A 16,719-nucleotide genomic window follows, 5' to 3' on the forward strand; every position below is an offset into this window, starting at 1 on the left:
ACGTGGGAAGGCAAGGGAGTTCAGTCTGAGGTCGCTGTAGAGCACGACACCAAGATGTTTTGTTACTTTGCCCTGACACCAAGACGTTTTGTTACTTTGCCCTGAACCGGGGACTGTGGGATCTAGAAAGGAAGTGTCAGGCATGACCTCTGCGGAGATGAGAGTGTACGTTGCAGCAGGAAGTTAGAGATTCCTAAGAGAAGGGGAGCAACAGAAGAGTGTCACGAGCGGTGGACTCCGGAGATAGGTGGTAAAGGTGTAAGTTAACAGCTGAGCGAGATTATTCCCATTCCATGACATGCCCGTAAAAGTCATAAGTCAAAAGTTGCTTTTTAAACCATGGGTGACATTATTAGGGGCTAATTTGGGAGGAGAGGTTTCAGCCTTGTCCTGGTTAGCTCACATTAGTTTTGTTTTTCTAGGTGTCGTCATTTAACAGTTTGGCTATGACTCTTGCAGTTCTTTTTTTTTTTTTTTTTTTGTAGAGACAGAGTGTCACTGTACCGCCCTCGGGTAGAGTGCCGTGGCATCACACGGCTCACAGCAACCTCTTAACTCTTGGGCTTATGCGATTCTCTTGCCTCAGCCTCCCGAGCAGCTGGGACTACAGGTGCCCGCCACAACGCCCGGCTATTTTTTTGGTTGCAGTTTGGCCGGGGCTGGGTTTGAACCCGCCACCCTCGGCATATGGGGCTGGCGCCCTACTCACTGAGCCACAGGCGCCGCCCATCGACTCTTGCAGTTCTTATGGGCTTGATTTGGGCTGTTTGGAAGTACATGGGTGTTTCTCCTACTGCTTTCTGAGTGTCCAGCTTCCTCTGCAGAGTGTTAGGCCAGAAATCTTTTTTTTTTTTTTTGCATTTTTGGCCAGGCTGGGCTTGAACCTGCCACCCCCAGTATATGGGGCCAGCGCCCTACTCCTTGAGCCATAGGCACCGCCAAGCCCAAAACTCTTTTTAAGCTGCCCTGGTCTGCCTTCCTGTAGTGATGTGGGTGCTGCTTTCCTTCTTGAAGGAAGATAGAGTCCACTCTCTGCTGATCTCTCCTCCTCTGTGACTGAGTCCACCATGTCACTGTCCAGTTGGTTTCCGACTCATCTAGTCCTTCACATAAAAAGCTGCCATTGCTCTGGGCCCATGGCTGGTGCCAGTACTGCCATGGCAGCAACCTGGCCCCTGCGGGTCCCGACTCCGCCTCCACCAAGTGTGTCCCACCGACTTGGCCCCGACCGTGGGGGCCTCTGCTGGCTGCCCCTGTCCTTGCCGCCTGGGAGGTACTTTCCCCCTTGGCACACAGAAACTGTCACTGAGAGGGGTCGGCACCACCGTTCACACTTCTTCATCGGCTGCTGAAGTGCTAGCCTGTGTTCCACAGCCCTCCACTTGGGGTCACAGCTTCTGCCTAGGAGCGTAGCAGGCCCGTCCCACATGAGGAGCAGCTGGAAGAGGCACCGATGCTGATGTGCCACCTCTCCCCAGGAAAGCCTGCAGATGGCTTCGGTCTTTCAGACATTTTGCTATCTCAGAAGCTGGGTACCAGTGCGGCAGGATTGCCCTCCCTCTTCCCCAGGGACCAGAGTTGGGAGGCTAAGTGAAGGTTGTGGGCATATTCTTTGAATCTAGTTTCTTTGGGCCTAAAAGCGTGAGGGGCCAGAATTTGAGAGGCAAAAAGCCTCTAAAATAAGGTCATGGAAGTGTGTGTCTTATGTCCTTCCCTTAGTGACAGGTCATTTCTTCACGTCCTCCAAAAATATTCATCTCTTATGATGGGGTCTGTCCCCTTCTGATGTCCCAAGTCGCGTGGAACTCTGGCCCATCTGATCCTGCTTTTGGAACTAGGGTGGGCGATGCTAGGTGATGGATTGGAGGGACACATTCAAACCCAGCAGAGGGTGTGTCTGCGCCATGCCTGGCAGGAGCGAGCGCAGGTGCAGGAGCAGATGTGGGAAGAGAGGGGAGTTCAGGTTGGTGTAGAACATGACACCCAGGCATCGCCCCCTGCTGCACGCCAGCCCCTTCCATCAGTGGAGGTTGATCTGCCACTTAGACTGAATCTCCTGTGGGTTATACACTGCTGTCGTCCTGTAGCTATCGCATCTGAAACACATGTCTTCTGAATTAGATTTTTATGGCTGCCAAAAACAAGATGCCATAAATGGCATGGTTTAAAACCACAAATATTTATTCTCTCGGGGTTCTGGAGGCTATGGATCTGAAATAAGGATGTGGGAAGGCCTATCTTTTCTTTGAAGGCTTTAGGGAAGAATCCTCCCTTGTTCCTGTGTAGCTTCCTATGGTTGCCCACAATCCTTGGCATTCCTTGCTTTTAGACACATCATTCCAATCTCTGCCTTCACCCTCACCCGGCTGTCTTCCCTGCGTCTCTACATCCAAGTTTCCCTCTTCTTATTAGGACACTAGTCATTGGATTAAGACCCACCCTAATCCAGTATAACCCCATCTTACTATAATTACATCTCCAAAGACCCTATCTGCAAATAAGGTCATATGCTCGGGTACTGAGTATTAGGACTTTGTTATATCTTTTGGGGAGACACGGTTTGACCCGTAGCACCCTTCAAAGTTGTGGCTGAAGAAGAGAGAGGTAAAGGAAACACCCCCTAGCTCTTAACAGTCTCACCTTGGAAGTGATGCAGGCTAGTTTTGTTCACAGTCCCCTAGCCAGAATATCGCTCCAGCATAACTACAAGGGAGGCTAGTAAATTTGGGGGCACACACAGGTATCTGGTCAACATTTCTCCTCGCTGTCACAGCCTCGCGCACTTCGTTTCCTCTGATCCCAGAATGCTCTGGTGCACACACGAGGTAGGATAGTGTCTATGTAAGGTGAAATATCTATCCAGGAACGCCACCAGGATCCTGCAAAGCATGTTGAAGGAATAGATTGGGAAATCTGCCCAAAGAAAAGAAAAACAATAGTTTATATCATGTGTAAAACTATTTTATTTTTGTTTGGTTCTTTGTTGTATCTTAATCCAGAAATTACAAAACAGTGGTCAACAGACCAGATCTATTCCATAGATGTGTTTTTGTGTGGCCCACACAATGCTCAAGAAATGTGGACAAACGTCTACATCCGTACCTAGATTTACCTTAAACAGTTGGAAGATTTGACAGCATCTGGGCTTGCAGTTCCACATTTCCTTCTGTAGAATCGCCAGCACTTATATTTGGCTTTGGGCTTTCCCTGTGGCTTTTTAGTAGAGACTTTCCCCCCTTACATTTGGCTTATTTTACCTAATTGGCTCCTGTAGGCTTTTGTATTTGTGACCTCAATTTTCAGTAAAATCTGCATTTTCTTGTATCTTATTACATCCTGGTACTTCTAAGGGATTGAACACTATCCAAAAACATCACCTTGAACTTAGGATTCTGAGGTCGACTCCTGCGGTAGCCATCTGTAGTAGTAGTAAGTGATTTAAGGTACGTAGTCCACAAAGCCTCAGAAATATCTAAAAAGGCCCAGAAATACCTATAATGGGTTGGTTAAATATTTGCGCTGAAATACTTGCAATTGGGATAATTGCGTACTATTGAGTATAATGAAAATAACGCCTGCTGACCCACTTTCAAATAGATCCTTATACAGCTGTTTGTGCCTTTTTCTCCCATATAGACCATTGGAACGATCCAGTGAAGATGTGGATATAATCTTCACACGACTGAAGGACGTGAAAGCTTTTGAGAAATTTCACCCAAATCTCCTCCATCAGATCTGCTTATGTGGTTATTACGAGAACCTGGAGAAAGGAATAACACGTAAGAAACACGTCTCCAGCAGTGTCTGTTCATGTGTGGCTCGTGCTCCTGTGCGCCCCATGGACAGAGATAGCAAACGGAGTGTTTATGTGCAAAAGATTTGATCTTCAACCGAGGGTATTAAGTCAACATCCCCCTCCACTCAGTTCCGTGTAGGTGTTTCCTTGGCTCCTTCGTTCACAGAGTGTAAACAGGTCTTTCGGGGCAGCCTGCTTTCCAGATGGAGCTGGGGGGACGTAATGGTTCATACACTTGGCTATCTCCTTAGAAATTCAGGTAGTTGTCTTCTCTCCTCCAAGAAACATGTGACCAATAGGATATTGAGGAAAGATAAAAGGCCTCTTAAATGCGAATAGTAATGTTTTGAATTAACCTCAAAAGATTATTTGAGGAAATGAGGGACAGGGAGGGAGACAGAGTGACAACAGCTGGATTATTTAAGTATTTTTTTATTAAAAATAAAAAGTAATACTTCTCCATATGTGGGGACACTTTATGCTGCAGTAACAGAAAGCTCCCATCCAACAGGCTTGAAAAATCAATTACTCATAGAAGAATAAAAAAGCTCCAGTGCTGGGCAGTGCCTGTGGCTCAAAGGAGTAGGGCGCCAGCCCTGTATATAGGAGGTAGTGGGTTCAAACCCGGTCCCGGCCAAAAACTGCAAAAAAAAAAGTTCGAGTGCTCATTTGTAAGGAGTCCCAGGTAGGATGACTTCGGGATGGGTTAGTAAGATGACTCAATGACATCATTAAGGTCAAGGTCCTTCCTGTCTTTTTCTTTTCTTTTCTTTCCTTTTTTTTTTTTGATATGCATTCTCAGGTGCTAGCTTTGGCCTCAGACTCATCTCAAGTGGTCCTAAGACAGCTATAGCAGTTGGAGGCATCAGACCAGTGTAAAAACATCTCTCTAAGGCAGTGGTTCTCAACCTAGTGCCACAGCCCTTTAATGCAGTTCCTGTGGGTCGCAACTACAGGTCGAGAACCCCTGCTCTAAAGGATCATTTCTTTTTGTCTCTGTTTCAGACCTCCCCCCAGCAGCCTTCCTGTACTGTTTTACTGACCAGAATTGCATCACATACCTGTATCTGAACCAATCACTGGCAAAGATATAGGGTCCCCAGGAGTGATTTAGATTAATTATGATTACCCCAGTGGAGCTGGGGAAGGAACACATGTGCCTTGAGCACTTGGCCCTGCCAATGTGGGTGGAAACTTGTATAAAACCTGGGTTCATGAATGGTTCTGGGTGGGAAAGCAACAGGGTCATTATTGAAAAAAAGCAACAAAAGAAAAATCAACTACAATCCCTACATTTTGTATGTCTCCTTCAAGATATTTTCCCATGTGTACACACTACAAACACAGTCACCTTTACACACTACAAACACAGTCACCTTTCTATGTTAAATATATTGTCCATACATATCACTGCCAATAGATCGTTTTTTTTCTTACTGGTAGCAGAAACTCTATTCTCTCGATGAGACTCTATTTTCTGTTTCTTAAAGCCATTTTATTTTATTTTATTTATTTATTTATTTTGTAGAGACAGAGTTTCACTTTATCACCCTCGGTAGAGTGCCGTGGTGTGACACAGCTCACAGCAACCTCCAACTCCTGGGTTTAGGCGATTCTCTTGCCTCTATCTCCCGAGTAGCTGGGACTACAATCGCCCACCTCAACGCCCAGCTATTTTTTAGTTGCAGTTTGGCCAGGGCCGGTTTGAACCTGCCACCCTCAGTATAGGGAGCTCGCGCCCTACCCAGTGAGCCACAGGCACTGCCCCTTAAAGTCATTTTCAAAATGAATCTTCTATGATATGTAATATGATTTTGGGCAAATAATAATGTCTTTGGGGGCGAAGTTCAATAGTCACTTATGAAGGTTCAGAGCAGCAGAGTTACTGGAGAGGCCAGCTCTGCACTCATCAGCCCCCGTCTTAAGCTTGTCGTTCATTACACTTGGTGCTTTGCCTCTGCACAGCATGTCCCAGTCAGGGAGTTCAGACCAACTTGTCGTCATTAATTTTGGTTCCTAGAAGCTTGTTCTTCTTATTCAGTGAGCAACACCCTTGCCACAACTCAGCTGTCCCTCTGAGCTGTCATGATTTTTCATTGCGTCACTTGACCTCTGACTAGAACTGTGAAATGAATTTTAAAATATCAGATTATTTATCTAGTTATTTATCTAGGGTATTTAAAAGGATAGTTGGTTTGTATGAGATTTTTGATTTGGTGTTTCAGAATTATTTTCCAAAGTCCAGTGGTAACATAATATGGGAACTAAAATTCTACTTGAATACCTAAATATTTTCTCTCTGAGATGACAAACTTAGAGCAAAATCAAATTCCAGAAATTTCTGATGAGAACCATTACTGAATGCCTGAAAGTAGTGAGTTTATAAAGTGAATATAAATGGACAGTGATGATTCAGTAGTTAAAAATTTTAAATAAAGCAGTTTAAAAAAATTCATTGGTCACTTTAAAAGGAGACATGCTATTCTAGAAAATGCATTGCTTTCGATATAAATGTAGGAAATCGGGGCGGTGGTCTGGTATTTTGTTAATATGTACCTTATCTGGAGTAATTATTTCCCCCCAAATCACAATACAATGAAATGTTTTTCAAGATAAAGTATGTAGAACATCAGTCAGTTCTTAAATTCAAAGGATCTTAATAGCATTTGGGATTATTTTCTTGTATTACAGCTCTGTTAAGTATGGGAGAGTTCTGTTTAATAGAGTTTCACTTCATAGAATATTGAATAAATGAGATAAAGCTCTGTTGACAGATGACGTAAAGGAAAGCACATCATGTTCTAGTGGGAAACAGATAGGGGAGAGGTGGGAAGAGCAGTTAGGTCCAAGTCATGCTCATGAAAACTAGTGAAAAACTATCAGATCATGCAGTGAAACTCACTTGTATTTGGTATATTTACATCACAATTTCTTCTTCAGTATTTCGCCAAGGTGATATTGGAACAAACTGGTATGCTGTCCTGGCAGGGTCTTTGGATGTTAAAGTATCTGAGACCAGCAGTCATCAGGTAATATATGTTGTTCTTTTTTTTTTTTTTTTTAAGTAGGATTTATTATTATTGTTTTAAAGATGCATTACCCCTATGTCTTTTATGCTATTAAAATTACATTTTCAAATCCGCTTTCTCATAATAAGGGATTTAATGGTATTTGTTAGATTCCTTTATTAAGTCCCTCAACACACATATATGTTGAATGTCCTCCATGATTTGAGGGTGCTGCCAGGTGTGCAGACATGCAATGCAAGAACACATGGCTGCCTTCCAGGAGCTTACAGTCTATGGGGAAATGCAAACAATTGCAATGTGATCAATTACCGCTGCTTGAGTAAAACGTGAGCAAAGGGGAAGGAAAACCGAGTCTTCCTGTGTTTCCTCTTTGATCCTTTCTTTATCTTGTATCTTGACCTTCTCTTGTCTTAGAAGTGATTTCATCAGCCTCTCCCGTGATGCAGGCGACATGTTGTCCCCCTAAAATCTCTCACCATTTCTCTACCTCATCTTCCCAATAAGGTAGAAATGCGCGGGGGTGGGTGGGTGGTGGGGGGCAATATTGTCTTTCTTCTAAAGTGCAGTACTTGTTTTCTTTTTATAGCTTCTGTAGTCACCTCTGAGGAGTTTGACATCCTGGTAAATAAAACTCATATCCTTTCTTTTCACAGTATTTGTGAATGTTTGAAATCGGCCCAGAGTCTCCTTTCATATCCTCAGTGATGCTTGCTCTGTCATTACAACACGTGGCCTTGATGTACAGACCCTTCCTGTTTAGAGCCAACTATCTCAAATCTGAAAAGTATGGCCCCTGAAGCGTCACCTTCCAAGTGTCGCTATCAGCAACTCTTAATTCCACATAGTCAGGATTCAGATAAAACCTGAAGGAAGAGAATTTGTTCATTGTAAAATCAGAAAGAATTACAAAGAAAAATCAAGGAAGTTGTTAAATGGGCAAATCATCTATAGGGAAGTGCCATGTTTGATACAGTGTTTCTGAGCCTTTTTCACAAGTAGTTCACTTCAAATGTGAGAAACATTTATGACAGACAAGAGATTTGAATTTTGTAGGGACTTGTGTGCATATTGGAGTTGTGGGCAGTACCTGTATTAAAAGTGGAGTAGTATCCCAAAAGATTGTTGGTAAGGTAGTCATTTGGAATTTGGAATATGAGTTTCCTGTGCTATATTTGTTGAAATGGATAGTCTCTGGCCAGTGTCCAAGTCCTGCTTACCCCACAGTGAGGTAAGTTCCATCAGACAATGCGTGGCACCTGTGTGTCCCAACTTTGATGGCACTTCCCTCTTCCCGTGTCTTACAGGGCTGGTTTTCTCTTGGAAAGAGGGACAAGTTGAGAGGTAGGTTTTGATTTTTATAGTGTGCCTCGGTTTTCTGATAGGACTAAGAACAACTAGCATTTCTTGACTATTTGCCGTAAGATGTTTATCCATATCCAGTATTTGTGAGATATTTGCTTGGCAGTATTCTAAGAACTTAACATGTATTTATTTATTCCTTAAATCCTCACCACAGACCTAGGAGGTGGGTCACATTACTGTGCTCATTTTACAGGTGAGACAACAAGTCCCTGAGTAGTTAAATAATTTGACCCAAGTACTACTCAGCAAATCTAGAAATTAACGGAACCAAGATTAAAGTCAAGAGTCAAGTCAGGCACCTGAACACATGTGCTTAGCCACTGCCCTCTGGTGTTTGACGTACAAGAAATACGATGAAACATCAGCTCCCCACTTCTCTGCCTTTTGTCATCATTTCAGATTACACCATATCCTTTACCTCTGCACAATGCCTACCTGTGCCATCCAGGTGGGCACCCTCTGGGCTCTTAGCTCGGAGCTGCTCCCGGTGCTTCCCTTCCCAGGTGTCACCTGCATGGATGTACTGAGGGCACAGGGCTGGGGAGGATGAGTCTTCTCGGACCCTCCTGCTGTTCCAAGTGGCCCCAAATGAATGATGATGGAAAGAGGGGAGAAGCCAAGAAGAGAAAGGTGAGGAAAGAGAGAAAAGGGAAGGAAGATGAGAACCGAGGACAGGAATCTCAAGGAGACGAGACTGCAAGAGAGAAGAGGAGGAAGCCCAGATGTGCCTGAGGGAGGATGAGTAACCCCAGCGCCTAGGGCCCACACACCAGATGTCAATGCGGCTGAGGCGTGGGTGGTATTAAAATAGCACTTGGCCAGGGGCTTCAGGAATGCTGCCCTGGATTCCTTGTCTCTCACCAGGGGGTCCTAGCAAAGAATAGCTGAGTGGTGCTTGGTTTTAGCTGTGGTTTTTAAGAAATTTCAGTAAGCTTTTAATCTCAGAGTTTAGCTGTGGTTTTGACCTCAAAACCAACACAGAGGACTTTTCTAACCTGGACTTGATCTTCTGTTGGTGGATAGGAATGATTAGCTTTATACCAATGCTGGTTTGCTGTGTCCTTTATGGATTTCATTCCACAATGCTCAACCAGTGGAACTGATTCGGATCATTAAGATAAAAGGAAGAGAAAGCATCTTGACCCCTACACCCTCCAGCCTCCAGAGTGTAGCCTGAGCCTTCCAGCCAGCATCGGGGGCAGAACGCGGATCCAGCCACCTGAGAGAGACAACCAGAGGAGAAGAAGTGGGATGGCTAAGCCACATCCACCTGTGCTAGCCTTGCAATGGGCTCTGGTCTCTGGCCACTAGCAGGGTGGGCTAATCAGGATGTTTGGTTAACTTGGCAGAGGGGTTGCCCAAATAAGTTCCAGTTCTTCAGAAAAACAAAAGGAATGGGAGATAGAGATAGGTAGGTGGAGATTTATTTTAAGATGCTGGCTCACACGAAGGGCAGGGATGTCTGGTATCTGTAGGGCAAACTGGCAGGTTGGCGATTCCGGTGAGAATTGTCATTGAAGTCTTTTTTGAGAGTGAGTCTCACTCTGTCTCTCCCTGGCTCAGGTGCAGTGGCACAATTATAGCTCACTGCAGCCTCCAACTCCTGGGCTCAAGTGATCCTCCCCCTTCAGCCTCCTAGATTGCTTGGATTCCAGGTGTGGGCTACTACAGCTGGCCATTGTTTCAGTCTTGAGTATGAAGGCCAGAAACTCAGGCAGAATTTCATGTTGCCATCTGGAAGCAGAATTCCTTCTTTGGGAAACCTCAAGGGAAACCTATTTGCTGATTAAGACCTAGACTTGATTGGAAGAGGAACACACTATGGAAAGGGACCTACTTGATTTGAGGTCTATTGATTATACGTGTTAATCACATTAAACACGTATCTTTAAAACAACATCTAGACTACATATTTGACCAGACAACTGGCCACCATAGTCTAGTCAAGTTGAATTAACCATAGTATGTCCCAGTGGGGAGTGAAATGAGGGTGGGTGATGGGCCGTAGGGGGAGGAAGAGGGAAAGAGCTGGAATTCCCACCCTGGAAACCAGAAATGATCTCTGCAAAGTGCCTTCACCGCATGAACCACACTATGCCAGGGCTTCTGTGCACACTCACTGGGTTAATTGCCAGGCATTCATTCCTATTTTACCCCTGGCTTTGAAAGCAAGGCTTGGTAACCTTAACTGTAACTTTCCCAGGGCCACACACATGTACGTGAGCAAACTAAGATTAGAATTCAGGTCTGACATTCTCCCGGTGTCATGTTCTGCTGGTCACACATGAAAAAAGGTGAGGGTGAGGGGGATAAAAAAGGCAGGAAAAAAGCTCCAAGAGGCTAAGAGAAGACTGAGGAGGGAGAAAAGAGGTAACAGTGCAGAGGGAAGTCTTCCCAAGAGAGTGCAACAGGGTTTCTGGTAGCCTGTCCCCCCCTGCCCTGCATGTCTCCCTTCCCATCTGAGAGTCAGAGGGGATGAACTGACAAATTCCCCCCAGTGGGGTGTTAGCTGCTTCCCTGAGCAAGAATGGTGACAGCCAGGTGGGAGTGGCCCCTGGCAATAGGGCACCCACTGCAGGCCTCTGTGCCAAGCGCTTCCCAGCATCACCACAGCGCCTTTAATATTAGGATCAGTCTCATTTTACAGGCTAGATGTCCAATAACTTGCCCACAGTCACACCGCCCTTTGGTGTCAGGGCCGGTTCTTTGTGCCTCTAGGGCTCAAGTGCTTGGCCATCAGGGTTGAACAGGTGCCATCCCGAAGCATGTTGAATGGGAAGGAGGAGAGGTGATGGCTGAGCCAGGTAGGAATAGACTCCTCTGACCCCCTCCTGCATGTCTGATGCCAACTCAGAGCCCTACACCTCCTCGCCTCCTAGCCACTGCAGGTTGGAGGGGGGGAGGGTCTCCCAGCCAATTTTTGATCTGGAGATATGTAGTGAAATGAGCCCCACCTCTTCAAAGAGCTCCCCATAAGGGTGTGGGACAGACAAGTGTGGGCAATGAGAGAGGGCAAGTGAGATGCGGTGTGTATAGGCCCAGGTGGGATGTTAGAGTTCATATTGATGGGATGTACAGGGTTGAGAAAAAGGGGGGCTCCTGATGTGGGTGAAGAGGTAATGGTGATACTGCTAATGGAAATAGGGGATACCGTATAGAGATAGCCCTTTACAGATTTTGTGACAATATTTTGATATAATACTATGTATTTGTTAGGCATTATTGATTTGGTGGATTTTTTTTTTAACAAAAGCACCCTATTTCCTTTATATGGTGATAGAAGATATAATGATAGATATAGAGAGAGATATTTCAAGAATACATAGAGCACAAATATTCTATTTGGCTCCTAAATTCAGCCCCTCTCCTCTCCCTTCCCAGGCAGAGCCCCAAAGCCAGGGGCTGCTTCTGCTGCCCAGCTCCCTCCATGGCTAAGTCCCCCCAAACCAAGACTTTAAGAGATGGAGGGGAGAGAATAACCTCTGGACAGGGAAGAAAAATGGGCTCTGTGTCTCAGAGACTCTCCCCAGGGGATGGTGCTGCGTTGCTTTCATTTCTTTTGTGACTGCTTGAATCCGCATTTGTCCTAAGAATTCTGGGGACTGTGTAGATTATCCTGTTTCTGTTACTATGAGGAACTTACAGAGACTTACAAGTCCTTGCAAATATCATTCTATAAACTGTATTTATGCCACTACTCCATGAAACAAAACCTAAAAAGCATCTTACTGCTCTGTGCAATTGTCAGAGGCATCTCCCTCAGCTGCTCCTGCCATGTTCTTTCTGTACCTTAGCCCATGAAACCCAGAGTCCCCAGCAAGGACCTTCAAAGCTATCCCAGCCTGTCTCACACATTCGTGGAGGTTTCCACCAACAGCACAGATCCTGTCAAGAATTTTCCAGTTCCCCAGGGATATCTGTCCCCACCCTCATTCTTGTACCTAAGCCTGACCAGGACACACACAATGTTAGGTCTCCACTGCTGAACTCTTTTGCACAGGAGCCATTTCCGTTTTGGGTGCTTGGGTAATTTAAATGGGCTAAAAGTCAGACATTTTACATTCCCGCTGGGACGAGTAATACTATGGTTACATTTTTTTCTCACTTATGTTTTAATAGATTTAGGGTTAGAGATGAACACTGGAGCAAGTTCTGTGCAAATAAATAACCTTAAAAATAATAAATAGGCTTGTAAACCTCACTGTATCATACAATATTACCCAGCTCTGTATGTATAGGTATGTTTCAGAGAGAGAGAAAAAGAAAGAGGCTTGTTTTTCTCTGCAAATTTTATAGATGAGGGTCCTTTACAGTATAGTAAATGTCTAAATTTTAGAAACTGAGCGAGTCTTTGTCTCAAAGAAAAAAAAGGAAAATGTAAGATCTTAAATTAATCTTTACACCAAAAAAGTATAACATTTCCCCAGTCATATGAAAGAATTTCTGTTGCCTGATGACAGAATAGAAGTTCATGCTGCAAAACAAAGAATGGGATGGTTTATTAAACTCCTACATCTCTATTACAGAGGCTTAAAGTGTTAGTATTTAATTAACGCAAGGCACTGTGGTTGAATTCAGACCTCCTTGGCAATCCTGTCTCTGCCACTTAATTGTCTTATAGTTATGCACAGCCAGATCACTTGTAAATTGGGGATAATAATTCCTACCTTAAATAAGCTGATTTATATAAAGCACTTAGTACAAAGCCAGAGATAGACAAAGAGATTCCATGCTTTTTTTCTTTTTTTTAAGACACGGCATCTTCCTCTGTTGCCCAGGTTGAAGTGCAGTGATCACAGTTCACTGCAGCCTCGAGCCCCTAGGGTCAAGCAGTCCTCTCACCTCAGCGCTCTGAGTAGCCGGGACTACCCACATGCCATAGCACTGGCTAACTGTCTTTTTAAAATTACCACTTTGAGAAAGAAAAGTTAATTACCTAGAGTGGACGGCTGGAGGTTGCAGCACCTGCAATACTGTCATTTTATCACAAGAGGGCAGTGCTAGAATAGGAAATGTACTTGGGATTTGAAACAGCAAGAAGTATAGTTAATAATACTGTGCAACCATTTCAGGCATAAGAGACTCTGGGCTGCACTTGGCTGCAGCCGTCACTTAATTTCATCCCCTCATCTGTCACTGTGAACTTTTGTGGCCAATTTTAGCCCAATTTCAGAAAAACATCTCTTACTGATTTTTTTCCCCCTAAAGTAATGTACTTTCACTTGCCCTCTCTTCTTTGCCTTTGCAGCAAAGATATTTTTAAGCAGTGCATTTTTTTTTTTTTTTGAGACAGAGTTTCACTTTGTCACCCTGGGTAGAGCGCTGTGGCTTCATAGTTCACAGCAACCTCAAACTCCTGGGCTCAAGCAATATTCTTGCCTCAGTTTCCTGAGTAGTTAGGACTATAGTTGCCCACCATAATAGCCAACTATTTTTAGAGACAGGGTCTCACTCTTGGTCAGGCTGGTCTCGAACTCCTGAGCTCAGACAATCCACCTGCTTTGGCCTCTCAGTGCTAGGATTAAAGGCGTGAGCCAATGTGCCTAGCCTGAGCATTGCATTTTTATTCACAAAATTTGAAGGAAAGTAATGCTTTGCTGTAGTGAGGATCTCTCTCTCTTGCCTCTCTGATTCTCCCATTCACTCATTTTATGCCATTATTTTCGGACAGAGGATGTCACCATCTCATTTTTCTGAACACATTTCTGAACACATTTATTGAGCTCATAAAACGTGGCAGGTGCCAAGTCCACAGCAGTTGTTTGTCATCTCTTCCTACTTGTCTGCACTCAGGTCAAGCTATTTGTTAGGAACTGATTGGGAGTTTATTTAGCATCCTGCATCCTGTGTTTAGTTTTGTTGCCATGTAATTCTTTGTTTGGGTGGATGTGAAATGGCTCCACCGTGCTGGACAGACTGCCTCTCTGCTAAAACAGGCTGGTCTCCCTGATTCAGTTATCAGAATGCTAATGCTAGTCCATTTTCATTAAACCTTCCTGAAGCCAGCTTGCCTGATGTTGTTAAGCTGTGCCTAAGATGCTGATTTTAGGGGAGTGTTCTATCAGTAATAGACTTTGTCTTTGCTGTTTGTTAGAAAACACATTTGACTTATGAGTATTTTGTCTTCCTGCTTGGCAATAAATCATTTTGACAGCACATACAATCTAACATCTTGACAAATTAAGAGATTGGGTTCCATTAAATTTTATTCTTTAAAAGGAACACTCTGTAAATTCTAGAACTAAATTTAAGCTCATGAAATAAACCAAGGTGCTATGAGATTTAATGGCAAGTATTGCCTATAGGCCTCAAATAAAAATTATAAAATTCTTGCAAGAATTTCTTTTTCTGGGCCAGGCGGGGTGGCATACACCTATAGTTATAGCTACTCCAGAGGCTGGGGTGAGAGGATCACTTGAGCCTAAGAGTTTTAGGCTGTAGTGAGCTCTGATCTAGCCTGAAAATAGTTGCTGCATTCCAGCCTGGGCTACATAGCAAGATGCTGTCTCTAAATAATAAAAAAGAATTTATGTTTGTGGCTCTACACATAGAAAGGACCAATTTGTTCTTTGATGTTAACTCAATAAATTTGTCATGAGGCAATGAACTCTTCTTAACCCCTGAATATGGCAGTGAGTTAAATGTACATAATAAAAATACCTGGTAGCCCTTGAAATTACAGGACAATTAAAAAAAAACTTGATATACTTACCATAGATAATTCTTATGTCTATTTTATTGTTAGCTATTTTAAATTTCATCAGAATGTCTATAATGTGTATAAGTTAGATTTTGGCTAACCCTTATTTGTAAGATACAGGTTTCTTTTTTTCTCTCTCTTTTTTTTTTTTTTTTGTAGAGACAGAGTCTCACTGTACCGCCCTCGGGTAGAGTGCTGTGGCGTCACACGGCTCACAGCAACCTCTAACTCTTGGGCTTACGCGATTCTCTTGCCTCAGCCTCCCGAGCAGCTGGGACTACAGGCGCCCACCACAACGCCCGGCTATTTTTTTTTTTTGTTGCAGTGTGGCCGGGGCTGGGTTTCAACCTGCCACCCTCGGCATATGGGGCCGGCGCCCTACTCACTGAGCCACAGGCGCTGCCCAAGATACAGGTTTCTTTACAATCTTAATTATCCGTGACACATAACCATTGGCTTTCTTAACACTAATCTCATTTTCATACTGTAGCAATATTTATAATGAAACAAACAAGTAAAATACCTCCTACAAGAAGGCCTACTTTAAGAAAACCCAGCATACCATAATTCAGATGTACAAAGCAGATAAATTAAGGGGTGATTAGTTACAGTACAAAAGGATTCTTTGATTTACAGCATGATTGTCAGAAGGGTTCCTTTGAATACAAGCTCCCCTAGAGAGCTGAAGTGTTTTGCAGATCATTCAAACCACTTGACATCCAGACTAGGGGACAGAGAAACTTGGAATTTTAAGTGTTGAAAACTGTCATTAGTGGAAGATTAATACAAAATGGATATAGAGATTCTCTGTTATTTAAATAGTAGAAAAGACAGAATTTGCGTTTTAGAAACACGGATAACCTATACATGTATATAAATATGGCTAAATTAGAAATAATATTTTCCCTTATTTATGGAGCCCCTATAATGTGCCAAGAACTATATAGGACTCTGTCCATATATTATTTCTATTAATACTACTAATAATCTTGTAAGAAAGATTATGCCCATTTTATAAATGAGGCTACTGAAGCTCTGGGGAGCATTTTGCTCAAAATCACGAGCTAATAACCAGCAGAGATGAGTCTAGGTCTGCCAAAGCCCATGCCTTTGTCACTTGACTGCCTCCCAGAGATTTTCTCTGCCAAGCACTGGGTGCCTCTGGGTGCTGCCACATCTGTGTCCGTTGCCTGACGCTGTCCTGCATTCCATCAGGACTGGATTTGTTGACATCTTTATTGACATACGTAGTACCAGCTTTTATGAATGGTGTTAACTAGACTCTGCCTATCCTCTGAAAACACTGTGCCAAGATATGCTTCTTAACTCCATGGGTGCCCGGCTGGTGGAGCAGAGCCTGGAAACCTGCCCTGCCCCCAATGCCCCCACCGTGGTGGAGGTGGGAAATGTCTAGAGGGCACATGTGGGCAGTGCCGCTAAGGGGGGAGAGGAAGCAGGCAGGGGGTAGCATGCCCACAGGTCAGTGTCGGGCAGGGCCAGGGCAGGTCTGAACAGTGGGAGCATGATGAGGCCTGGTCTGCCCATGGAGGAGTCTGGAGGTGGTCCCGTGGTGGACCAGGGCGGTGGGCAGGCTGATGCAGAGGTCCCCCATTGAAGGACAGCTAGAGAAACTGGGGCCTGGGAAGGCTGTCAGGACAAGACGCTGCAACCTGGGGAAGAAATATATGGGATGCCCAGCAAGTTATGAAGACAGAGACTCAAAAGACAGAAACTTGATTTCTCCAACTGATGTAGGAACTCTGTTATAAGAAATAGGACACAGGATCAGCCTGGGCAAGGCAGAAAATGCTGATTTGATTTCTAATTACTGG

General features: G+C 44.1%; 1 protein-coding gene across 2 annotated transcripts in view; it reads left to right on the plus strand.

The window, feature by feature from the left end:
- The window catches only part of RAPGEF4 (Rap guanine nucleotide exchange factor 4), a 304,043-nt gene that overhangs the window by 51,503 nt on the left and 235,821 nt on the right, over positions 1–16,719 (plus strand). For both annotated transcript variants that reach the window (XM_053596307.1, XM_053596308.1), the window contains exons 2-3: positions 3,637–3,779; positions 6,737–6,825. In XM_053596307.1, coding sequence (XP_053452282.1) covers positions 3,637–3,779; positions 6,737–6,825 — 232 coding nt within the window. The remainder of the gene's footprint in view (positions 1–3,636; positions 3,780–6,736; positions 6,826–16,719) is intronic.

Source organism: Nycticebus coucang, chromosome 7, assembly GCF_027406575.1.
Source record: "Nycticebus coucang isolate mNycCou1 chromosome 7, mNycCou1.pri, whole genome shotgun sequence".
In the NCBI taxonomy this organism is placed as follows: Eukaryota; Metazoa; Chordata; class Mammalia; order Primates; family Lorisidae; genus Nycticebus; species Nycticebus coucang.